Source organism: Hakea prostrata, chromosome 2 (genome assembly GCF_041222555.1).
Source record: "Hakea prostrata isolate BN-2017 chromosome 2, UWA_Hpros_2, whole genome shotgun sequence".
Taxonomy (NCBI): domain Eukaryota; kingdom Viridiplantae; phylum Streptophyta; class Magnoliopsida; order Proteales; family Proteaceae; genus Hakea; species Hakea prostrata.
Window position 1 is genome coordinate 50,129,476 of NC_142601.1, and position 25,732 is coordinate 50,155,207.

A 25,732-nucleotide genomic window follows, 5' to 3' on the forward strand; every position below is an offset into this window, starting at 1 on the left:
CCGAAGTTGTTCATTTAAGTTGTTTTAAATTGCACATGTTGATATTGTGTGGTCAGGATTTAAAATTTCATGACTCCTTTCCATCCAGCCGTTCGCTGCTTGGAGCAGTGCCACGTAGGCACTGCCCCCAAGCAAAATCCTGTTTGGTGAAAACTGACCTCACCATCTTACTTAGACGGTCTATTTGACTAGGGGCAACATAATGGAGAGACAAATCTTCATGATTTAAGCTAAACATTAGCTTATATAACAAAGTAAAGTTTACCACGCCACTCTTCTTCAAAGTCCCACCGGACTTCATAAAAACAAAAGAGAAATAAAAAATCAACTCAGATGCTGCTTTCAATGGAAGCACGGGATGGGCAGGTTTTGGTTTTATCACGAGAGGCGCCGATGGAGTTCCATGTGGGCGGTCTCTCAACTAGGGCGGGCACCTTCGGCTCTAATGGCAAAGGCCATGGCATTACGGGAGGCCCTTCTCCGTGGTTTGGTGGAAGGGGTGAAGCGTGTTGTCATTGAATCAGATTGCCAGCATTTACTTCTTCTCTTGAATAGGGAATCATCCTCCATCCCCTTCGATATTCATCCTATAGTAATGGATGTACTGCATCTTAGGTCCTATTCGAAGGAGTGTAATTTCCTCTACATTCCTGGGCAGATTAAAACCATTGCAGATCTTCTAGCTAGTAAGGCCAAGTCAGTGACGAGCTCGACTACTTGACCTATATCCACTCCCTGGTTGCAAAACATTTGTATTTCTCTGCCGCCTCTACTTTGCCGTCTTAACAAAAGCTTCGTCACCCGAAAAAAAGTAAATAAATAAATCATCCTCCAACTACTTTTAGCCTCTCTTTTTTTACTGGTAAAACTATTTCCAAGCAAAATGGCAAGACACTCTTCTGGAGTGGCCTGTAACTATTTCCAAGCACAATGGCAAGCCACTCTTAACATTTTCACTCCAAAGACAACTCAAAAATCAACATAAGAATCTCCTAACCCCCTTTTCAATCCAAACATCATAAAATCTTAATATCATATGGTACGAAATATGTTCTGTTTCATTCTCTTTTTTATATCTATCCATGTCATGACAACCAAACATGGCTTCCTACCTATGTTTTAGGAACAAGGATTGATTCGACTTTTCCATCTAGCTACTGTCCCTAGCTCATGGAGGAGGTGTGATGAAGAAGAAGCCTTCAAACCCATATTGTCATCTCCAATTATAATTTCCCTTTTAAGTCCAGAAATCAACATACATTCTACATTGAACACACATATACATGAGAACATTCTACAAAATGAAGAGATCGACAAGGTCAACACAACTGAATCTAAAGGGCTAGTTCTTATTCAAAGCACGATAGATAACACAGAGCTGAAGAGAAAGGGGATGAAAATAGATCTCCATGGCAGGAAAGTCTGTTACATCACCTTCTTTGGCGAGTCCTCAGTTGGGTCACGCAGAGTACCGAACATCCAATCCATCCATATAGTGAAGTGGCCATAGTTATGACGGTATGTAGTATGGTGAATTGTGTGGTAGCCAGCACCCATGACAGACCACACCTTGCCATGGATGCAGTCATGAATGTTTGCAGTCCATACAGCTTCAATAAATAAGAGAACAATGTGAGACAGGAAATGGGTTGGAATGATGAAGAGTGCTATCACATGAGGTACCGCCTGTAATATCCCGTCCAGTGGATGGAATGCAAGACCTGAAACAAGAATCAAACAACTGTTCTTAATCATCAGGAATACAGTTACAAGTACAAAAAGGAAGGTTTTGATTCTTAAAATGTCATCGCTGAATCTATTTGATAAATAACCCACATTTACTTCACAGATCAAAATTCAAATCTGACAAGAATATAAAACAATATAAAGGTGAATCCAGTGGTGTCTTGTTAAAATTACAAATTTGACACACATTTTAGGCACTTCCAGTCTGTGTGAGGCAAAAATTTCAACCAATCAGTTGGACGTGATGTCTCCCATCACATGGATACACCCAAGGTCACCATTAGGCATGATATCGTGATATTTTACAGGGGTAAAAAATCCATTCCTCTTCACAACAGGGATCCTTATTAGGGATGTTTCCAGCTGGATTCATAGTTGTCAAGGCACCTAGGCATAGGAGGTGCAGAGGATAGAAAAGGAAAGCAACAGCAAGAAGGCGACCTATGTGCCAACCTAGGCAACCCAGGTGACTGAGGTACCAGGATGCCTTGGCAACACCTTGAAAACGTTAAGTCAAATGTTAAACATTGACCTGGCCAATGCAAGTGAGAAATCAAAAAAACCTTGATTTACATCAGTAACCAGCAAACTCTTTTTTTCTAAATCCATTTCCTAAATTGACCACAAAATTCTGAAACCCTAATAGCTGGTAGAAGGCAAATGATTAAAAAACAAAAATAGATAGGCCCTCTGACACAGTTAAGTCACTTAAGTAGGCTTAATTTACTAGAACCTTTGTAGCAAGCCATTTTAATATGTCTATACTATGGGTAGAGGATAGGTGTAAGGAATTAGTTCAGTTAGTGTCTTCATTTCTTTGTTATTTCAAATTCCCTCCCCAGGTTAGGTCACCTTATTAGTTAAGGAATGGGTTCGGCCTTTTCTTTTTAGTGTAGGAAACAGTTTTTTATTCACCTTTTGGAAGGGGAGCCAAAACTGTTGTACACAATTTTTTATTAATGAAAAGCTTCCCTGCCCTTCTTTTCCAATGGTGAAGAATCTCAATGAGTAATAAAGGAATCCTTGCATTTGATCCAGCCTAGTAAGGTTTGATCTGCCCAACCACCTTGTAGTGTGAAGCCCACATGTTTCTGTGTTTTAGTTATTCTGGCATTTTCTTTTACTGTTTTAATTAATATTCTACAATTCATCTTCTGTTAATTTCTGTTCTAGTTCTGCAATTAAGTTGACATTCATATGCAAGACTTCTTCTTTTGTTTTTCTGCATAAATCTGATTAGGACAATCCAGCCATTACTTCTCCAAATTTTCACCAACCTCAAAGAACTTGACTGAAGCAAACCAGACCTGCTAGTTATATGGAAAAATGGTGGTTGGAATTCAATATGAATCAAGACGCCAAGTAAATCAATGGATAGCCTTGGGTCAAAGGTTCATTGGCAGAGGGTCGTTCTTGCAGATGGGTTGCTGGGATTAGGGGACGGACTCTAATTATCCAGGCAGCAATGAGGTTATCTTGTACCTGAACCGGTGACTAATTTTTTCTCAGAAATGAGAAGAGGACTAAAATGTGCCACTAAAAGACTCTGATTAGACAATGATGGACTGTAAAAGCAAACAACAACAACAATCCGATCCAAAAATATGAGCCAACCTTGGGGACCGTTAGAGGAAATCCTGTACTTAAAAATCTATATTCTATCTATCTTCGTATATGTTGTTGTGTTACTGTTCTAAACTCTTAAGTCAATTGGCTCGGAATAAGAATCTGTTTTGGCTGATTTAATTACCCTATGATCAGAATCAATACAACAATGACTCAGCCTTATCCCAACTGAATGGGGTCTGCTACATGGATCCAAAAAGGAAAAATAGAAAAGATAGGGAAAACGAAGGTCTAAACATGAAAGTTGATGGGAAGAAACAAACAAAGTCAAACCAAACCACATTTTGTTTGACAACAGCGAAAACAAAGTTAGTCTTCCCCCTCTTGGGCGAACCAATTAGGAAACAAACAAATAGAGATTTTATGTGGCAATATATCCTCCACACAATGTGGGCAAAATATCCTACTCACAACTTGGCTGCAAATCACATCATAAACAACATCCAATCATTGACACGCACCAACACAAGCAATAATGTGGAAAACCTCTTGGTGTGGAGGAAAAACCATGGGACTATAGTCGACCCAAAAATCCACTAATCACTAAATAAATGGAAATACAAAGGCCTTCTCTAGATAAAACTAGCGGCAAACATCAACAATCGTCATGAATAACGAGTCTTGGCACACCATCATTCATATGAACTCCAAAGCGAAGAAATCAAGAAAAAGTCAAATATATGTCACCAAATCAGAAGCACTATTGATGTCCCAATCACTGAATTGAAGAGCTCAAATGTACAATCCAACCATTAAAGTTGAAGAGCAAAAAGCCATAAACTTTCTGTCTAAAAATCGACTCAATCGGACACCGAATGACCACCCAATGAAGTAGTTGATCAAAAATCGGCAAAACCTCTCAAAAATGGGATTTACTCTATCCTTATCTATTTTTGGGATTCTCTTGCTTTCTTTAATAGCAAGCAAAAGTTAATACCACCTTTGGAGTCATGCAAAAGACAAAAATACCCTTTCATATTGGCCTTCCTAAAAAAATGATGGGCCATCCTCCACACGGACCCACCCAACAAATGTTCCCCCTTGACTATGTAGAGGGATTCGCCAACTTGACAATCAAACAACAAACCTCAAGTTTCTCACTTGGTTAAGCCTTCGTTAACACACTAGAACCATTGTGATCAATATGGATTTTCTGAATTTCTAGTAACTTGAAATTCAACACATCTCTAATCCAACGGTATCTCAAGTCAATCTGTTTCAATCTAACGTAAAAGTGGAACTCTTACCAAGGTGAACAACACTATGACTGTCACAGAACAACATATATCAATCTTGCTTAAAAGCAAGCTCTTGCAAAACCTTTTTCATCCACAGCAATTCTTTACAAGATTTTGTCATTGCAATAAATTTTGCCTTGGTAGTAGAAAGAGAAACACACTTTTGTGATCTTGATTGGCATGCCACAACCATTAGAAAAAGTAATCAAGAAACCTAAGGTAGATTTCCTAAAATCAACATCCCCAATCATATATGTATCTGTGTAACCAATCAAAAGAAGTTTATCCTTCCAAAACCAAACCTCAAATCTAAAGTACCATGAAGAAATAAAAAAAATCCACTTAATAGCATTCCAATGTTCTCTTCTTTAATTTAAGAGAAAGAGACAAACTACACTAACAACATGAGATATATCTAGCCTTGTGCAAATCATAGCATACATTAAACTATCCACTGCAATCCCATAGTGAATTTTTTTTCTACGTCTTCCTTTTCTTAGCTATAGAAGGACTTTATTTAGTGCTTAAATAGTAGTGGAGCATCAAACTATAGTGAAACACATGGTGTTAGATTCAAAACACATACAATTGTACTCAAAGCCTCACCCCAAAAGGATCTTGCCAACCCTGTATATATAAATTATCAAACATCCGACTCTCTCTGCCAATGTCCTATTCATTCTTTTAACCAAACCATTCAATTGAGGAGTTTTTAGAGGTGTGTTTTTTATGCCGATTTCTTTGTTCTCTACAATAACATCAAATGGCCCTCTATACTCTCCCCCATTATCTATGCAAATGCACTTTAACTTCTTTTTGGTTTCTCTCTCAAGTGAACTTGAAATTGCTTGAAAACATCAAGCAATTGATCCTCTGTCTTCAAGGTATAAAAAGGTTGGAGTCGTTCAACAAAAGGGAAGACTTGGAAAGAAAAGGAAGACACGGAAAGAGTTCTATAGACCTCCACGGTGAGTAGTTTGATGTATGACATGGTTTACACATTGCCATATATAACTCATATTGTTGTTGTAGTTAGTCGATTTCTCTCAAATCCAAGAAGAGAACATCAAAATGTTGTCATATGGATTTTGAGATATCTTCATGGTACTACAGATTTGAGGCTTAGTTTTGGAAGTGATAAACCACTTTTGATTAGCTACACAGATGCAAATATGATTGGAGATTTTGACTTTAAGAAATCTACCTCAGGTTACTTAATTACTTCTTCTGCTGGTACTGTGGCATTGCCAATCAAGATTACAGAAGTGTGTTGTTATTTCTACTACCGATGCAAAGTTTATTGCAGCAAAGTAAGCTCGTAAAATAGTTGTTATAGATGAAGAAGTTTTTTTAAGAGCTTACTTTTAAGCAAGATCGACACATATTGTTCTGTGACAGTCAGAGTGCTATTTACTTTTGTAAGAATTTCACCTTTTATGCTAGATCGAAGCATATTGATGTGAGATACCACTGGATTAAGGCTGTGTTGAATTCCAAGTTATTAGAAATTCAAAAAGTCTATACTAATCACAACGATTCTGACATGTTAACGAAGGCTTTACCAAATGAGAACCTTAAGGTTTAATGTTCAATTGTTGGGTTGGGGTTTCCTTCCATGTGGAGGATGGCTCATCATTATCTGAGGATGGCCGATATGGTTGAAGCCCATATGGAAGGGTACATGTCTTTTACAGGACTCCAAAAGTGGTTTTAATTTTTGTTTGCTATTGAAAAAAGATAAAGAAAGAGAATCCTAAACATAGAGAAGAACAAAGTAAATCCCAGTTTTGATCAACTGCTTCATCAGGTGGTCATTCGTTGTTCGATCGAGTTGATTTTTGGACAAAAAATTCGTGGCTTCTTACTCAATAACTCAATGGATGGATTGTGCATTTGAGCTCTCTAACTCACTGGGACATCACTAGTGCCTCTATTTCGAAGATATCTGTTTGAGTTTCTCTTCATTTCTTTGTTCTGGAATTCATATGATTGATGATATATACCAAGAATTTTTATTCTTGATGATTGTTGATGTTTGCCCTCTAGTTTTATCCAGAGAAGGCATTTGTTGTCCCATTTATTTGGTGACTAGTGGGTTTTTAGGTGGACCACGGCCCCGTGGTTTTTCCTCTACACACCGAAGAAGTTTTCCACATTAAAATTGCTTGTATTATGTGCATGTCAATGGCGGATGTTGTTTATTATGTGATTTGCAGCCAAGTTGTGAGCAAAGGTTTTGCCCACAATGTTCGATATATTGACACATAAAATCTCTATTTGTGCTAATGTAGAGTTGCTCTAGCAGTAAGACCCAGGCCTCTTAGTGAAGAGGTTGTGGGTTCGACTCTCGCCAAGGCATCTCCCCTAATGATGTAGTCAAGGTACGCGCAAGTTGGCTCGGATAAACCTCAGCTCCCCTCCCCCCCCCAAAAAAAAAAAAAAAAAAAAACTCTATTTATTTGTTTCCTAACAGGTTTATTTAAGATGGGGAAGAGTAATTTTGCTTTTGTTGTTGTGTGGTTTGGTTTGACTTTGTTCGTTTCTTCTCATCAAAAGTGGGGTGATGAAACAGTAAACGAGTGGCAAACAAGATGAAAAATGGGAAAAAATGACAAATAGAAGATGGACAAAATGCGAGGAACAGACACAACACAACAGATCAAAAGAATCTAAGGTAAATGGATATGTGATTTGGGTCCTTGGCCACCAATAGGCTATATCTAAAGTCATTCTTGGAACAAGACATAGGCGACGCCTGTCCATCCAACTTATCCTCTGGTTATTTTAAGCATATCCCTACCTCTTTTAGATTCTTCATTTGGGATCATATTACTCCTTAATGGTGTGTCCTTAGGCCTCTATTGAATATGTAAATTCCAGTATGCCACTAAAAAAAACTACCTCAGACTTGTCATTGATTGAGGCAACTTGTAAATCAACTCTAATATGTTCATTCCTTCCTTTACCCTTCCTACTTTGCCAACGTCCATCTTAACATTCTCACCTCTGGGTACACAGAACTTCGATAACACTTCGCAACTGCCCAACATTCCACCATACACATGATAGCGACCAATCATACAATAGTCCTGTTGAGTCACGGACCACTCCAAATGCACCTCTCTACTTCATCCATACACGTTAATTCTCTGTGATTCATCATTTTCTATGCAGCCCTTTTAAGTATGGTAATGATTTTTTAGGTCGATCTGTCTATTCAGCAAATAAATGACAGTTCTACCTAATATGGAGAAAATGTAACCGAACCTGGTTCAAACTTGGTTCAATCCTCGACTCCGGTCAGGACGAAAGGAATCGACTCCCTTCCGAGCGAGCCGGGTCTGGGAGATAGCTTGTTGAGGAAGAAAACTAACTCAGTCACAAGCACGCCCTAATCCAATACGATTGGATTAGGTTAAATCAACCTAGAGACGGCTAGCAGCATTTGGCGGCTGTCACTCATCGCTAGTATATGGATAACTACCATATAACGATCATATTATCAAAGGAGTCATCTACTAGTCCAACCTAGTAGAAATCTATCACTTAACGGATCTATTTGTTAAGATCCAACGACTATCCGAAGAAGGCTCAAATACATCCAACAAAGGAGATTCGAAGGTACATTCTATATAAACATCACCTATTCACAAGGTGAGAAGACGGATACAATGTGAATCGTATTCTCGTTATTCATTCCTTAGCTCTGTGCTCTAGTAGAGCCGTTTGTGATTAAGTTCATCAACTGACTTAGCCTTCGGAGGTGGACTCCCGATCCCAACGGTCGGGCCACATCTGATGTTTGTTTTTGCAGGTCACTCTCAGGAGATCTAAGGGCGGAGCAGATTTTGGACGCATCATTTGGCGCCGTCTATGGGAAACGTTTCAGAAAGCCATGGTGACTAAATCATTGGCAACAGCGGCAGCAGCAGCAGCTGCTGCGGTCCAGCGAGATGCTGGTGTCCAAATTCCTGAAGTAAATAATCCAGATATTCCGAGGGGAGGTAATAATCCTCCGGATCCACTCCAGTATCAACTGGATCAACTGAAACTCCAAATGTTGGAGGTAAGTCAGGCACTTCGTGTGCTAACCAGACAAGTGGTGGCACCGCAAGCGCCCGTTCATCGTGATGCAGAAAGGCGCGCATTACGGCGGGAGCAACAACTGATCGATGAACAGAATGTCGGTCAAAACTTCCGGGAAGGCGATCAGTGGCGAGAAAGAGAACCTAGGAGAACTGGAGAACTTCCTAGGCGGGACGATCAGTTCGAAGGACCGCAAGGAAGTACGACCAATTCAAATACAAGGTTGGGTGCAAGAGTACGAACTCACTCACCAACTATCAGACGTGTTGCTCGAGAGAATGATCGTGTCGTCGGAGATCGGTCAGCACATATTGGTTAAGAATTGGCCAATATAAATCAACAGCTCGAACAATTGGCAAGAGGGAGGATAGCCGATGATATTTATTCGGTTATTCGAAAAACTCCATTTTCCGGGCCCATAGCCGAATATCAGTTTCCTCACAATTTCCACTTGCCGACTTTTTCCACGTTCGATGGTTCAAGAGATCCCACTGCTCACATCAGTTATTATCAGCAGACTATGGCTGTTGCGGGTAATTCCGAAGAAATCCTTTGCAGGGTTTTCGGTTCATCCTTGACGGGAGCGGCACAGAAGTGGTTTTCCAATCTCCCGTCGGGAAAGATCGTAGATTTTGAAGAATTGGCGCGCAAATTCATAGGGCGATTCCAAAGTGGAATCCAAATCAAAAAGACCGAGGAGACCTTGTTCACTATCAGACAAGGGAAAAGTGAATCGATTCGGGAATACCTGAAAAGATTTAACAGGGTTACAATGGAGATAGAGAATCTAGATGAGCAAGTGGCTAAAACTGCTTTGTTCACTGGACTCACTAACCGACGACTCTTGGAGTTATTACTTCAGGATATGCCTACCACTCATGCTGAACTGGTGCAAAGATGCCAAAAGCAGGCAGAGGTCACGGAGATCCTAGACGCACGCCAGGGGGATAATAAAGCCTCTACAAAAAAACAGAAGGCTCCTGAGAACAAGCAGTAGCCAAAACAGAATGTTCGTGATCGAGTCGGGAAGCCTCACCAGGCATGGCGCCAAAGATCTCCCGATAAAAGTGAGTATACTCCATTAAATACTCCTCGAGATGATATTTTAAATATTATCAAGAAAAAGAATATCTTGAAGTGGCCTCCAAAGCTTCCCACCAAGCCTGGGGAGCAAGATCGAGAGAGGTATTGTCGTTTCCACAAGGATTACGGTCATTATAGCAATGATTGCAGACATTTAAAGGCAGATATTAAGAGATTAATATCTCAAGGGCACTTGTCCAATTTCGTCAGAGGAAGACGAGCGGAACAGCGAGACACAGGTAACAAAAGGGACCGCTCGGTTAGGAACAACCGACGGAAACTCCAAAATCTAAGAAAGGTAAGGAGGTGATCGATGCCACTCGGTCACCCATACTAACAATATTTGGAGGTCCCGAACTTGAGTCACTCCGGAAGCTGAAAGCCAAATCCAAGTTTGTTGGGACCGGAGAAACGCAGAAGCGTAAAAGGCCGAATGGTGAGGGTTCGATCACCTTCGGCGAGGCAGATGAAAGAGGCGTATGTTTACCTCATGATGATGCCATAGTCATCAAGGTAGAAATTGCGCGCCGTGAAGTACATAGGGTGTTAGTTGACACCGGGTTTGCTGCAGACCTTTTATCTTATGCAACTTATCAAAAACTTAAAGTGGATGAAGACTTGATGGAGCCGTCATCCACGCATTTGTATGGCTTTGCGGGATCGTCAGCAATAGCGGAAGGATCACTACAGTTGGATCTGTCAATTGGAAGCTTTCCCAAGGAGGCTACCGTTCGGGTAAACTTCTTGGTGGTTCGAGAGCTTCCGGCTTACAATGTCATCCTCGGAAGGCCATCCTTATCTAAGTTTGGTGCTATCGTTTCAACAAAGCATCTAAAAGTAAAATTCCCGACAAAGATGGGGATCGGTCAAGTCTTATCTGACCAAAGAATCTCTCGACAATGCTATGTAGCATATTTGAAGGATAAGGAGGGCCAAGAAAGGTAATTGCGTTACCAATATAAGTACGAGATGATCGGGACGAGGCAGAAATGCAAAGGCCCGAGCCGGTAGAAAAGTTGGAACAAGTCCAGCTGTATCCCGATGATGAAAAAAGAATTACTTATATCGGATCTGAGCAGCTGGAAGAGTTCAAAAAGGAGTCTTCAACAAAATAGCGATGTGTTCGCGTGGTCTACTGACGACATGCCAGGAATTGATCGGCAAGTTGTACAGCACAAACATTGGATAGATCCAAAGGTGAAACCAGTTATTCAGAAGAGGAGAAATTTCTCCATAGAAAAGTACGAGGCCATCCGGGGCGAGGTTGAAAAACTGAAGAACTCTAGTTTCATTGAACCCATTGAATGTCCAATCTGGTTGGCCAACGTGGTAATGGTTAAAAAGGCGAATGGAAAGTGGAGGATGTGTACAGATTACACAGATATCAACAAAGCTTGCCCTAAAGATTGTTACCCGTTGCCCAAGATTGATCTGTTGATAGATGCAACAACAGGATATGAAACATTAAGTTTCATGGATGCATACTCAGGATACAACCAGATCCTCATGAACAAGGAAGATGAGAAGTTTACGGCTTTCATGACTGATCGTGAGAGTTTTTATTATAAAGTCATGCCGCCTGAAAAATGCAGGGGCTACTTATCAGAGGGCCGTCAACAAAATCTGTAAAGACTTGATCGGGAAAAACGTGGAAGCGTATGTTGACGATATGCTGGTGAAAAGCATTGCGAGAACAAAGCGCATTGAAGATTTAGCATAAGTATTTTCAGTACTACAGAAATATTAAATGAAGCTGAAATCCTGAAAAGTGCGCCTTCAGAGTATGGTCGGGCAAGTTTTTAGGCTTTATGGTATCACAAAGAGGTATTGAGGCTAACCCAGCCAAAATACAAGCTTTAATTGATATGGAAGCCCCCGGGACTATTCGGGATGTGCAATGCTTAACAGGGAGAGTAGCCGCATTGAATCGTTTCATCTCACAGTCGGGAGAAAAGTGCCTGCCTTTTTTCAAAGCACTCAAAGACTTGAGGGGCAGGAAGGAGGCAAAATGGACTGACGAGTGTCAGAAAGCTTTTGAAGATCTGAAGGAAACACTGGGAAGACCACCGCTATTGTCCCGACCCGAGAAGGGAGAAATTTTACAGCTATATTTAGCAGCATCCCCTTCGGCGGTAAGCGCAGTACTCGTTCGGGAAAAAGACAAAAAGCAGTGGCCAATCTATTATGTTAGCCACGTACTACTTGACGAGGAGACACTGTACTCTCAGATCGAAAAGCAAGCTCTGGCTCTTATGATAGCAGCTAGAAAACTACGGCCATACTTTCAGGCTCATCCAATCGAGGTATTTACTACTTTTACCCTTTGTAAAGTTCTTCGTAAACCTGATTTGTCTGGAAGAATGGTAGCTTGGTTGGTCTAACTCATCGAGTTCCAAGTAAGCTTTAAGCCTCGAACGGCAATTAAAGCCCAAGCATTAGCCGATTTCGTAGTAGAGACTACCGCACCGGTGAAGGAAATTGCCGAACCCACTATTCCAACCATTTGGGAGGTATACGTGGATGGTTCGAGTAATAAGCAAGGAGCAGGAGCTGGAATTCTTCTGAAAAGTCCAGCGGGTTTTATTATTCGATATGCATTAAGATTCGCATTCGAAGCAAGTAACAATGAGGCAAAGTACGAGGCCCTAATAGCTGGACTTCGATTGTCAAAAGCATTGGCGATAGCAGACGTGACTATTTTTAGTGATTCACAGCTTATTGTCAATCAAGTACAAGGGGAGTATGGCGTCAAAGAACAGGGATTACAAAAGTATCAAGAGATTGTGCAAGCATTGCAGAAAGAATTCAGGAATCTGAAAGTATGTCAAATTCTAAGAAAGGAAAATACAATGGCAGATGAGCTATCAAGATTAGCCAATGCCAAAGAAAAGAATTTAGACCCTTCGATCTACATAGAAGAAGTAACTTTCCCAAGTTATCGGGAAAAGGAGATATCCTATATTGAAGCGAACGTTCGCTGGATGGATCCGATCATAAAATATCTAAGAGATGATAAACTGCCAGAAGATCCGAAAGAAGCAAGATTAATCAAGGTGCGATCAGCACGATTCATTATGCAGAACAGAAGGCTATACAGAAGATCTTATTCTGGACCCCTTTTGAGATGATTGGGTCCCGAAGAATCAGAATTAGCTCTGGCCGAAGTGCATGAAAGAATTTGTGGTGCTCACATGGGCAGTCGGGCCCTGGCACACAAAATTTTGAGGCTCGGTTTATATTGGCCTAAGCTTCAGCAAGCTGCTATGGAATATGTTCGTCGGTGTAGCAATTGCCAAATCCATGCTACAGTATCTAAACGCCCAACTGAAACCTTGACTTCGATTCTAAACCCCATCCCTTTCGCGATGTGGGGGATCGATATCATGGGAAAATTCACCAAGGCGTCGAGCGGAAGAGAATATCTCATAGTGGCGATTGACTACTTCACCAAGTGGGTCGAGGCTAGCGCCCTGGCAACCATCACTGAACGAAAGGTGGAGAAGTTCATGCTCGAGTCAATCATATATCGGTTCAGGATGCCAAAAATAATCGTGACCGATTATGGCACTTAATTCGATAACCCACAATTTGAACAATTTTGCGGAACTTATTTGATCGAGCATCGTATGTCACCAGTGGCATACCCCCAAAGCAATGGCCAAGTAGAGGTTACAAACCGAACATTACTCGAGGGGATAAAGAGAAGAATCGAAGCTGATAAAGCCTTATGGGTCGAAGAATTGCATAACGTACTGTGGGCCTATAGTACTACGATTCGAACACCCACAGGAGAAACTCCTTTTAAACTGGCTTATGGATCTGAAGCGTTGGCACTTGTTGAGGTAATGGCTGGAACACTACGGGAAAGAGAGTTCGAGAAAAAGCAAACGAACAAGGATTGCTAGATAGCCTTGACTTGTTAGATGAAGTTCGTACAAAACCAATAACACGAACTCAACATTATCAACAAAGGATAGCATCACATTATAATTCCCGAGTGAAGAATCGTCAATACATAGCAGGGGACTTGGTATTGAGAAATACCTTAGCTTCAGATCCACGCCATCAGAGGAAATTGGACCCTTCATGGGAAGGCCCATGCATGGTTATTAAACCGGTTGGTTCGAGAGCTTATAAGCTAAAGACATGACAACCCAGAAAGAGTTGGATCGTTTGTGGAATGCCAAGTACCTAAAGAAATATTATCCTTAAAGAGATTATCATTTTCATTAATGATGTAACAAAATTCAACTCAATCAATACAATTCTCAGTTTTCAACATACTGTATTTTAATTGGGGGCATCACACAACACTCAAGATCAGATCCAGCGACAAAATCAAAAAGCATCGGTTTAAAACCAGTGTGGGACCTTCTACAAGGCATCGGATTAAAACCCGAGTGAGTTCCTTTTCAAACTTATTGAATTTCTTCGGAAATTCTTAAGTAAAGGCATCGGTTTAAAACCCATGTGGGACCTTCTACAAGGCATCGGATTAAAACCTGAGTGAGTTCCTTCTCAAACTTATTGAATTTCTTCGGAAATTCTTAATTAAAGGCATCGGTTTAAAACCCGTGTGGGACCTTCTACAAGGCATCGGTTTAAAACCCGAGTGAGTTCCTTCTCAAAACTTATTGAATTTCTACGGAAATCTTTAAGTAAAGGCATTGTTTTGAAACAACTAAGACCTATTGCAACAAAGACTCAAGTGACTGACAAAGTTCAAAGATGAAGTTAATTCTTTATTCCTTTAAACGACCAGAAGGGGCTAACCTTTACATCAAGTATACATATGAGATAACAAATGTTGAGATACAATCTTCGGTCAAAAAGGAGAATTCAAACAAGATCGAAGCAACTTTGTCAGAAGCAACACACAGTCAAGAAGCAACACAGATTCAAGAAGAAGAAGAATAACAGAGTCGGGAAAACATATGTTATTATTTGTTTATTTCCCTCGGGGATTGCGAGGCATTCTGAGAAAACAAAATCCTCTGCAATTCCATACTCTTTATCCAGCTTTTTCGGAAGAAGCCTGATCTTTGATCAAACCTGCATTCAAGGCAAGCTCTTCATAGCTGAATCCTCTAAGAGGAGACAGAGGAAGAGAGTCGTCAAGATGATGCATTATATCCGGATCTGGAGGTGGAAGGTCCATCACATCCTTGGCCCAGGCAGGAAGAGGAAGTCCCAGCTTTGCAAACACTTCATGATGACAATTGGCGCGGTGGGGAGTCGTTTTGAAATAAGGATTTCTCCTTAGTATCGATTCCCATACCTCGTTCTCACCATCCCGGTATGCCTGCAAGTTATAAGCATTCAGCATGTCAACAAAAGGCTTACTCTGCAAATATTTGAAGATGCAAGCCCTGCGAATATCAGTGGAAAAGGACTCGGGCAAAAGGGTAACAGCTTGTCTTTGGGATGTTGACACAGCTCCAGACCCTTTCACCCCTGCTGAAAGCTTTCCTACTTCCCGCTCCAGCTGCCGGATCTTCTCCCTGGCACCATCCAAATCCGAAAGAAGACGCTGGTTCCCGGAGTTCTTCTTTCGGGCAATCTCCCAAGCTTGGTTTCCAAGACGAGCAATCTCGGCATGTTTGGCTTTGGATTCTTCCTGAAGCTTGGAAAGCTCATCACTCAGTCTACCGAGTCTAAAGGCTGCCTCCACTTAGTTGTGGAAGTTACTAGTAAGACTCCTGCAACAACTTAAGAGTTAGTCAAGAGCAAAAGAAAAAATCTTCAGAACGAAAGGTAATGAAGAGAAACTTACATCATTAGTGATTTCATAAGTTCCCTATCTGGGACCGTAGAGAGGGCTCTGCTTTCGGCAGGCATTTGAACAGCAGTGCACCATTCTAGTGCCTTATCAAAATCACCTGTCACCAAGTCAGACCTCTTCAATGACCAGGAAGGATGGAACACATCATCGGCCAGCCGAGGGCGCTTCCTAGTGGCAAAATCCTCGGCCTCCTGGAGAACCTCCTTGGAAGGATTGGAGGAGGATGCCAAACAAGCACTAAAGTTGGGTTCAGAGGTCCGAACGACGACTGCGGGGACCACATCTTCCTTAGAAGCCCGAAGGGTCTTCATAATGGAAGAGGACTCCAGCGTAGTGCCAGCAGGGGTTTCAGCAATGCGAGCAACGACGAAGGGAGTCACATCCCCCTTAGGAGACTTAACGGTCTCTCTAGGCAAAGGAGGCGTGGGAGAAGCACCAACAAAAACTGTGGGAATCTGTTCTGAAGATTCACCAACAACAATCTCCCCACGTTTAGAAGATTCACCAACAGCAGTCACTTCAGAGGGAACAACCTTCGTCAGCACTGGAGCAGTCTTCTTGCTAGATTTCACCCTAAGATTATCCAAGTTAATTCTTGGAGGCACTACAAATGAAAGGCAAGCATCATCAGTACGAGAAATCCAACAAAATATAGCAGAAAAGGGAAAACCCTAGATTTCTGTCGAACAGATGAAGCAGCGAATACCCAGCGGTGAACTTCCATAATGAGCAAACCCCAAGTATGAATACTGTGGAGATTACTTAGGGAGAGAAAGGAAGTTCATGATAAAACTGAATAACAGGTGAGAAAACTTACTTGTTCATGTTCTGATCGAAGATATTGTTGGAGGACAAGAGTACAGAGAAGGCAAAGGAAGACAAAATACTACTTTGCAAATCTAGCAGACAAGGATAGCTTGGGGATAGCGAAGATAGAAATGAAGCCCCCTTGAGGAACTTAAATAGCCTCAAGGAATGATGCGATGGTTGAAAGCCCAAGTTAATCAAGGGACAGGATGGAAGAGACGCTTTGAATTCCAAAAAATGCAGGATCAACGGTCAGGAGATAACGGCGCTTCAAATTCGAAACTTGAAGGCTCACCTAGGTTTCCACGTGGAACAATATACACCTGATACGAGGATATTGCCAAATACCAACCATCGCACCAGTACTAAAAAAGAGAGTATTTTCAATTCCTTGGGAAAAGCAACATGTACGCGAATACAAGGAAACATTTGGGCTTCGTCATAAAGAAGGAGCAGTTGGGAGATAAGGTTCAAGTGTCACAAAAGGTTCGGAAGAATCAAATTGACCGAACGCATCTCTCTGATGTCCAGAGCGTCATCTTCAATTAAGGTACAAGTTAATCGACATGATAACTTATCTCATTCTTAAATATCTCTTACGTGAGGGAATAGACAATTCCCTGGGTACGATATGAGAAAGTATGATGGCAATCTTTGAGTTCAAGAAAAAGAAGACAAGCTTCTATTTCATTATAGAAGGTTGTGGGGGGCCAACCCTTACCAAAAAAAAGGGGGAAGATAGCTTCCTATTGGTTTTTTACATTTTAGGCCGAAGGATCGTTGTCTGAGGCAAGCTTTTGAGTTTCTTCGGAAAGAGGCGGCGAATCAGCAAGATACTTCTCGATGTCTGGATCTGCTGGATAAGGATCCTCTTCTTCCAAAACCCAATCGGGGAAAGGCAGCTCAAGCTTCTCGAAGATTTCCTTATGACACACGCTATGAAAGGGAGTTGTGTCAAATGAAGGGTTAGATTCAAAAATCTTTTTCCAAACATCATTCTGCCCCTCTCGATAAGCATGAAGGTTAAAGGAGCCCATCAGATCAGTGAAGGGAACGTTGTTCAGATACTTCCGAATGCAGTCCCTCCGAAGATCTTGTGAAAGATGCTCGAGCATACTAGGAACTGCCATCTTCTTCAGGCGTTCGTTCTCCAGGGCCTTAAGCTCGAGGCTCTCATGGTCTCACCGAATGCGGTAGCCTCATTTTTCTGCTTCTTGGCTTCGCGCTCAGCAGCAGCGGCACGACTGATCGACAAGTCCAGTTCTTTCCTCAAAGAACTCATGGCCTCGTCATTCTCTTCCTTTAACTCTTCGGCTGCTTTCTTCAGCCAGTCTACTTCAGATTGGCCTTCGCCAAATTCTCTTCACATGTCTGCAGCAAGGAGCCGCTACGACCAACTCGGCTCAATGCCTCCATGTGTTAATAGAAGCTCAACACAACATTTCTGGAAAGGCAAGAAAATTATCAAAGATCCCATAAGAGATTACAAAGCAAATAGTGAAAAGCTCAAGAATCTTTATACCATGTGGAAAGACAAACGAGAACGTCGTCTTGCAGGGTTTCAAAGGCCTGACGGTCGGCAGGCATAAGGCCGAGAGAGCTCCACTCGGTAGCCTTCTCGGAATCCTGCGTGACTCGGTCTGTCCGCGTCAAAGACCACTGCAGGACGAAGATCTCCTTAGAATATTTATTCTTCTTGGATTTCTTCGAGGCAGAAGCATCGACCGAGTCATGCTTCCTTTTGGTTCGGATGGGAAAGGGAATTTCGACCTCTTCCACCATCGGTTTCTTCCCTCTCCCCGAAGCCTCAACCACGGCTTCAAGGTTTCTAATACCCTTGTAAGAAGGGTCTGGAGGTGGCACAGAGACCACCTGTTCTGCAGTCAATGCTCGAGGAGACCGTTGCTCTACAGTCACAACGGCTTTGGCAGCCTTCGCTCGAAGGTTGTCTGGATTCATTCTTGGAGGCACTACAAAGAAAGACGAGAGTCAGAAAGTTGAAAAAGTTCGTAGTACATTCAAGAAAGGAAAATGTGGCAGTTAGAAAGCTCACGTTGAGCCAGCCCCCAGTATTGAAGAATGGAGTTGTATTCCATCTCATGTCCATGTATCTCTTGATACCATGGAATTGACTTGATCTTCCTGACAGCAGCTCTGTCTTCTTGGGATAGTTGAGGGACCCGGTTGCCCTCAGACTATGAAGTATACAGTTTCCAAGTGGTCGGGAAGTTAAGATCTGATTGAGGCGCTCAGCAGAAAAAATACCGCTTGTGCCACCCTTTGTGATTGGAAGGGCAGGTTCCCCTAACAAGAATGTTGCCCGACCAGTCAAGCTCAACTTTGTTGCACTTGGAAAGCACAACCCAGCCAGGAGCAATTTCAGAAGAAACCCTACCGCCCTCCATTACTAAAATGTCTGATTGTGGTTTCTGAGAAAAAAAGAAACCTAGAGACGAAAGTAAACTTTGCAAAGGAGTCAGTAGACTTACTGAATCACTAAAGCAGAATGCTTGAGAGCGAGAAGATCGTGAGGGCGCGAAGAATACGACGAGGTTTCAAAATTCCAGACAAAGAGAATGAAACCTACGAAGACAACGAACCACTTTTAAGCACTTGCACAAGTGTTCGAGGACGTGTACGATCGAGATGGACTCAACATCAACGATCGAGATTTGGAGACGGTTCGAAAGTTTGAACTCACGAATCAAAAACAGGCGTTCAGAAACCGTTATTTCGATTTCGTGAGCAACGATAGTTTCAGCTACAAAGGACGCGTGGCGTCACCCCCACAAAAAGTGAGAATACTCACAATGCTCGAGGAAAAAGCGATACAACCGCATTAAATATGATATAACATTTAATGGGTCGGGGATTATGCAAAACTATTGTTCGATGGAGAACCTAGTTAAAAACCAAGCCCTCGGGATCGTCCGAACGCTTGGTCCTGGGGGCTCGTGATATGGAGAAAATATAACCGAACCTGGTTCAAACTTGGTTCAATCCTCGACTCCGGTCGGGACGAAAGGAATCGACTCGCTTCCAAGCGAGCCGGGTCTGAGAGACAGCTTGCTGAGGAAGAAAACTAACTCAGTCACAAGCACGCCCTAATCCGATCGTATCAGATTAGGTTAAATCAACCTAGAGACGGCTAGCAGCATTTGGCGGCTGTCATTCATCGCTATTATATGGATAACTACCATGTAACGATCGTATTATCAAAGGAGTCATGTACTAGTCCAACCAAATAGAAATCTATCACTCAACGGATCTATTTGTTAAGATCCAACGACTATCCAAAGAAGGCTCAAATACATCCAACGAAGGAGATTCGAAGGTACACTCTATATAAACATCACCTATTCACAAGGTGAGAGGACGGATACAATGTGAATCGTATTCTCGTTATTCATTCCTTAGCCCTGTGCTCTAGCAAAGCCGTTTGTGATTAAGTTCATCAACTGACTTAGCCTTCGGAGGTGGACTCCCGATCCCAACGGTCGGGCCACATCTGACATTCGTTTTGCCAGGTCACTCTCAGGAGATCTAAGGGCTGAGCAGATTTTGGACGCATCACTATCTATCAATATGTATGGCCTTGGACCATCAATAATGATTTTTCCTTCGAGTGAGTATAACTAAAATATCACATACTCCATCTTTAATCTATTAATCATAAAGTCTCTAGTTTTCAAGGTTGACCCCTCCACTCAGCATTAATACATGCTTTCGTCCCACCCACCAAAATGATATCATCTGCAGAGACATACAACATAAGGCCTCATCTTATATGCTTTTGGTTATCTGTCCATGATAAGCACAACAGACAAGGGCTTATGACTTGTCCCTTATGTAAATTAATCATAATTGGGAATTCTTTGCCCTGACCTCCATGGATCTCACACTAGCCACCATGCCTATATGCATATCTTCAATTAAATCCATACATTTACTCAACACCCTCATTTTACTTGAACATGCTGGATTAGAAAATTAGGGACTCAATCGTAAGTTATTTCCAGGTCAAGAAATTACATACAGAGATCCTTTTTGCCATCTCTATATCTCTCCAGGAGCCTCCTCAATAAGTAGATAGAATCTATCGTACATGTACTTGAATAGAGACAAATTGTTTCACCAAGATATGAAGCTTTTCTCAAATCAACTTCAATAATCTTCTCACAAAATTTCACAGTGTGTCATTGGCTTTATGCTTCTATAGTTATTGCAGCTTTAGATATAACCGTTACATTTGTAGGTCAGAACTACAATACTTTTCCCTTCATTTGGCATCTTCTGTGTGTTCATAATCTCATCAGACAAAGTTTTTAACCAATAAAACACACAACTCCTAGATTCTCAACAATTCTATTGGAATCTCATCTGGAACTAGTGTCTCAACTTTCCTTGTTTGACCACATTATCAGTAAATGCCGTTAAATGAAGGCATCATTAGCACGTATCAGAACAAGACTCAATATAATTCTGACTCCTGATCTTTGTTTCAATGGACCAAACTATTAGCATTTGCTTCCCCTAGTTCTACTAGGATAAGTTCGTATATTCTGATACATCATTTGGATCATCCCATAATTTCAGTGGCTATTCCACCCCCTCAATGCTGAACTCAGGTAAGTTCTAGACCATCTATCCATATGAATTTTGTCATCTAATTTCTCCCTATTCTGGAGTCATTTTTTAATAAAGAACTTGTCATTTGGTACTGTTTTATTTTTTTCAAATACAGACATTACCCTGAATACCACCATAGAAGTATGGATTGAGAAAAATCACTATTTCTGGTAACATTTATATTTTCTCATCAAAGTAGGTCATTTCAACGAAACCAAACCATAATTGCTAAGCTTACTTCTATCCACAGCAGTGACCACTGAACAAAAATGTTTGCCCGGCAGAGGGCCATGGAATTTTTTTTGGGATTTTTTTCTTTTAATTTGTATCCGTGTTGGGGGGAAGAAGATTGTTTGATCAAGGAATCCAAATATATGTAGACCATAGGGTATTAAAATTTTTGACATTCTATAAAGGGGAAAATTTGACAATTAGAAATGCCTTAGGACCAGAAAGTGTATGCAAAAGTTCTGGATATGCATGGAGATGTGATTGTGTAAGTTGAGTAGCATGCTCAACAAGAATAAAGAACTGGGTGGAGAAAAGGCACTACTCCTGCAACAAAATATGAAAAATTCTGCTGGGGAAGCATACTGAACATGCCCAGACATAGAAAGGAGTGTGATGACCATTGACCCCCATGAAAGGTAGAAATCTCACCCCAACGGATGCCAACATGCACATTTGGACTAGTCCCCACACGTTCACGGGCCATCTCCTCCCACAGAGACCGCCCACTAAAAAAAAAGAAAAAAACAAAGGGAATCTAAGAAGTTAGGTCACCTACCATGGAATAGAACATATGAAAGATTCCATAAAAAAAAAAAAAAATGGGAGAGCAGAGGAGGAAATATAAAGACAAAAAGCAAAAGTATCAAAAACTATTATAGCTTTGGGAGTAAATCATTGAGGAATTGTTTGTTTGCTGAATTTGAAGTTGAGTGGGAAAAAGTAAATTTTTTCATGAAATACCAAATCATTGTTTGTTTGGTTCAATGGGGTGGAAAAGTGGGCAGACAAGCTTCCCTAATTTAAGTTAGTCTGTTTGCTAATGCAGCATATCACTTTTCTGACCCCACCCCCTTTTAAAGCCCCACTAAATTAGCGAGACTTTTTGGGAAAGTGAGGATATATTGTGAGACCCACAAGTACAACTATCCCATAAAATCCTTTCCTTTCCTTTACTTTCCTATCCCCCCACCGAACTACATGTAGGTCCCGCATGTTTATTTTTTCCATTCCTTTTTATCTAGCAAACAAACGAGGCATGAGGGTTTCCCCTAACCAAGGAAAAAGAATGCAAAAAACCTAAGGAGAAGGGATAAGCAATAATCTTCCCAAAAACAGAAGAAACCAACTATAAGACTTTTGGAAAGCATTTTGAGAGTTTTAGAAATGAAGTCTCTTAAAATTCACATTAGCAGCAATTAAAGACAACAATAAGGAGATCTACTACAATTCACAAGCTATAAGAGAAACAAAGAAGTGCCTATAATACTCATGTTTAAGCCCATACTGTTCCTGGTTCATGATGGATGAATTAACTCCACCAAAAGAAAAGGAAGACCATGGTGTACAAAGAAGTACCTATAATACTCATGTTTAAGCCCATACTGTTTCATGATGGATGAATTAACTCATCTAAGATCAATTCAATTAGAAACATGGGCAAGCAAATAATGAGTAACAGTTAGAAACCAAAAATTGCCTTGGAAACTGTCTTTGCTGTATCCCTACTATAATGTGTGAGGTCACCAGTAAATTTCTTTGTCTTTAGTAGCATTACTTCTGTGACTTTGAGCACAATCGTTTCACTTTAAATGCACACGAGAGTCACATCAATGTGTTATTGAACACTAATCAAGTGTTAGTAGGGGTACACCATGCTAACTAACCTATTTGATATGATTACAGAGAAATAGCTCATAAACCAACAAAAATTACACCAAACACAGGCTGCAAACCCATCTACAATGTCTAAAATTTAAAACATTTACTAGGATCTCTATTAATGCCTTTGGAAATCAAGGCACAGAACCCAAAAGGCAAAATTTCAGGTCAATTTTATGTATTCTGTCATCCCAGGTTGACTGAGTAAAGAAATTCTTTTTTCTGAATTTCAGTCTTTAAGGTTGAGAGAGTTTAATTTAATCATACGTATCTTCATATGAACCACATAACCACATGTTACAGCACCTCTAGAATGAAGACTTAACAACATAAACCAGTACAGTAACTTTAGATATCAATTTAAACAGGCAAGAATAACATGTGACACATGAATTAAGTAGGCAATTGAACGTACCAGCAAAAGGAGAAAGTGTGTTCTGCTTGTTGTAAATGTGATGCGTTGTATGAAGATATTTGTACAAAGGTTTTATGTCATGCAACTCTCTATGCATCCAATAAATCCCAAACTCAACAAATACAAGATAAACCACCAAGTAGACAAGGTAGGCCTGCCAACCAACGTCACTTATTCTGGAAAAGCACCTTGTCCAGCCAGTTTCAACCATGTACTCTGAAACTGATGGAAGAGCAGAGTACCAGGGCATGGCTTTCATTGCAACAATTATTTGCAAAAGCATCGCGTTGTTTGAAGGTATGGCATCTGTGACAAGAATATCCCATCTCTAAGAAAATCTCAACGTGAAGTAAAAAATGAAAAGCATTGTTTCTCAATAAAAAAATTAAAAATAAAAATCCAGTACTAATGTTTCTAAAAGACAAAAAATGAAGAAGTAACTGGTTATCTCAATTGATGTGGAAGAAAACAGAGAAAAATTTGACCATCTGCTTTTACTTGTCAGAGGTAACCATAGCAGCAAAAACTAGCAAATCATGGTAATGCCAAATTCAGAGGAAAAAGTTGCATAATAATTAATAAGCAGAGATACTCAAAATACTGCAGTGTTCAACTCTAAATTAGTGTCGTTCTGCACTGCAATAAACTCTACTGACAAAAAACCCAATCTTGATTATGAAATGCTCAGATAGGACATAGTGTAGCTGAGATGGTCCATGAGGGTCTTGTTGGTGCAAGTCTGCAACACAACCTCAGAAATTTGGATATACATCATTGAGGCACGGCAGGCCGAAAACATAATTATATTATCACTATTCAATTCTCCCAACTACTCTCTGATGTCCACTGTTTATATCACACCTTATATTCACGACACCTGCCAAAGCGGTTTGACACTATCGTTTGATGTTTGAAAGAGGCGAAACCAAACATAACGGTCACCACACAGTACATCAGACCAAATAGAACCTATGGAACATTACCCAAAAGAAAACTAGAGAAAACAACAATCCATCTAGCTGGTCTAACACAAAAAGCACAGAATCAAATGACCAACCAACTAAACAAACAAATCGACCGAAATCTTCCTGAATCAAACATCAACAGCTCCCGAATATAACGACAATGAGAGCACTGACAAGGCCCACAACGATCAAGAGAACAGGTGAAATATTTATACCTTTGGGAACATAAACATTTCGTTTCAAGTAGTAAATGTAGAAACACCAGAGAAAGCCGGAGATAAAATAAACTAAGGTTGCACCGATGTAATTCCGAAGCCAAGACTGGAGAAAGTGAGGAAGGGGCTTCCATAGATTATCAGGTAGAAGACTTCCCAGCACAATGCGATTGAAAAAGCTGGTTCCGTCGACGAAAAGCTGCAAGCAGTCTTCCATTCTCACAAGTCACAAGGATGAATCTCCGTACAGCCACAGATAACCGGCGAATCCCGCCGAAAATTCCAATGACGGCGCAAAAGACAACTCAACACAACAGAAAGATTCGAGTGGGCGACACTCTACGCTTAAAGAACGGTAAGTGGCGCTTAAGACTGCTAAATATATTTTGGTTGACAACGAAGTATAACCATAGCTCAGGATTTGGATAATTGCTTATTACATCGTATAATATTCAGATAAAGGGTTAATAATAAATAAAAAATAAAAAAAATTGTTTGAATACAGGAAAAAAAATATTGAGTACTTTTCTCTAGAAAAGAAGTTAATAATCGGATTCAGAAATCGAAAAACGGTAATCGAATAATCCAAAATTAGAAATCAGAAATATAAAAAAAATGACTATCCCCAATCAATAATCGGATAGTTTATCGGATCAGATTATTATCGAATATCCGATAAAGTTCCGGATTCAAATTCGAATGTCTTCTCTAAATTTCTTGCGGATTTGGATTCGAAACCTGGTGTATCCAAGCCGAAGCCGAAGCCGAATCCGATCGGTTCGAATGCCTTCTTTAAATTTCTGGCGGATTCGGATTTGGATTCAGACACTAGTGTATCTGAACCGAAGCCGAATCCGATCGGTTTACAGGTCTAAAACGGTTACCAAAAATAATAATAAAAAATTCGATAGAAGATAAGCATACAAACAAACTTAGCAGTTTACGACCATAGTTTTTTTTAAATAAACTATGACACAGCCCACAGTAATTATGTGCATTGCATGTGTATGCATCTTTTTATATATTTTATACCAGCTAATATCCATATCTCATCGATCCCTTTACTAAAGAATTTCAAGGGTTTTTTTTTTTTTTTTGGGTGTATTTTTAAGAACTGAAGTTTGTTGGGTCAGTTTTTTCTATATCTTGATTACATTCTCAGAAAAGTTGCTATTATATATAATTAAAATATAAATGAAGCTTTGTTTCTATTCGAAAGAATTCAAATTCTTATATTCTACATAAAAGCG

At 40.6% G+C, this 25,732-nt stretch overlaps 1 protein-coding gene across 1 annotated transcript; it reads right to left on the minus strand.

Annotated features, from left to right (window-relative positions):
* Positions 1–879: 879 nt before the first annotated feature.
* Positions 880–24,836, minus strand: LOC149024692 (delta(7)-sterol-C5(6)-desaturase-like). Its single transcript, XM_089144897.1, has 3 exons — positions 24,483–24,836; positions 23,303–23,608; positions 880–1,721 (listed from the first exon to the last, which is right to left on the minus strand). The coding sequence occupies exons 1-3, from the start codon at positions 24,697–24,699 to the stop codon at positions 1,426–1,428; spliced, it is 819 nt and encodes a 272-aa protein (XP_089001023.1). The 5' UTR covers positions 24,700–24,836; the 3' UTR covers positions 880–1,425.
* Between the last annotated feature and the right edge of the window lie 896 nt (positions 24,837–25,732).

Excerpts from the sequence above, each read along its gene's own strand:
- LOC149024692 (XM_089144897.1), bottom strand. The coding sequence starts at position 24,699 with ATGGAAGACTGCTTGCAGCTTTTCGTCGACGGAACCAGCTTTTTCAAT. Across the intron at positions 23,609-24,482 it reads AAATGTTTATGTTCCCAAAG|ATGCCATACCTTCAAACAAC; the intron begins GTATAAATATTT and ends TTCTTGTCACAG. Across the intron at positions 1,722-23,302 it reads CACACTTTCTCCTTTTGCTG|GTCTTGCATTCCATCCACTG; the intron begins GTACGTTCAATT and ends TTCTTGTTTCAG.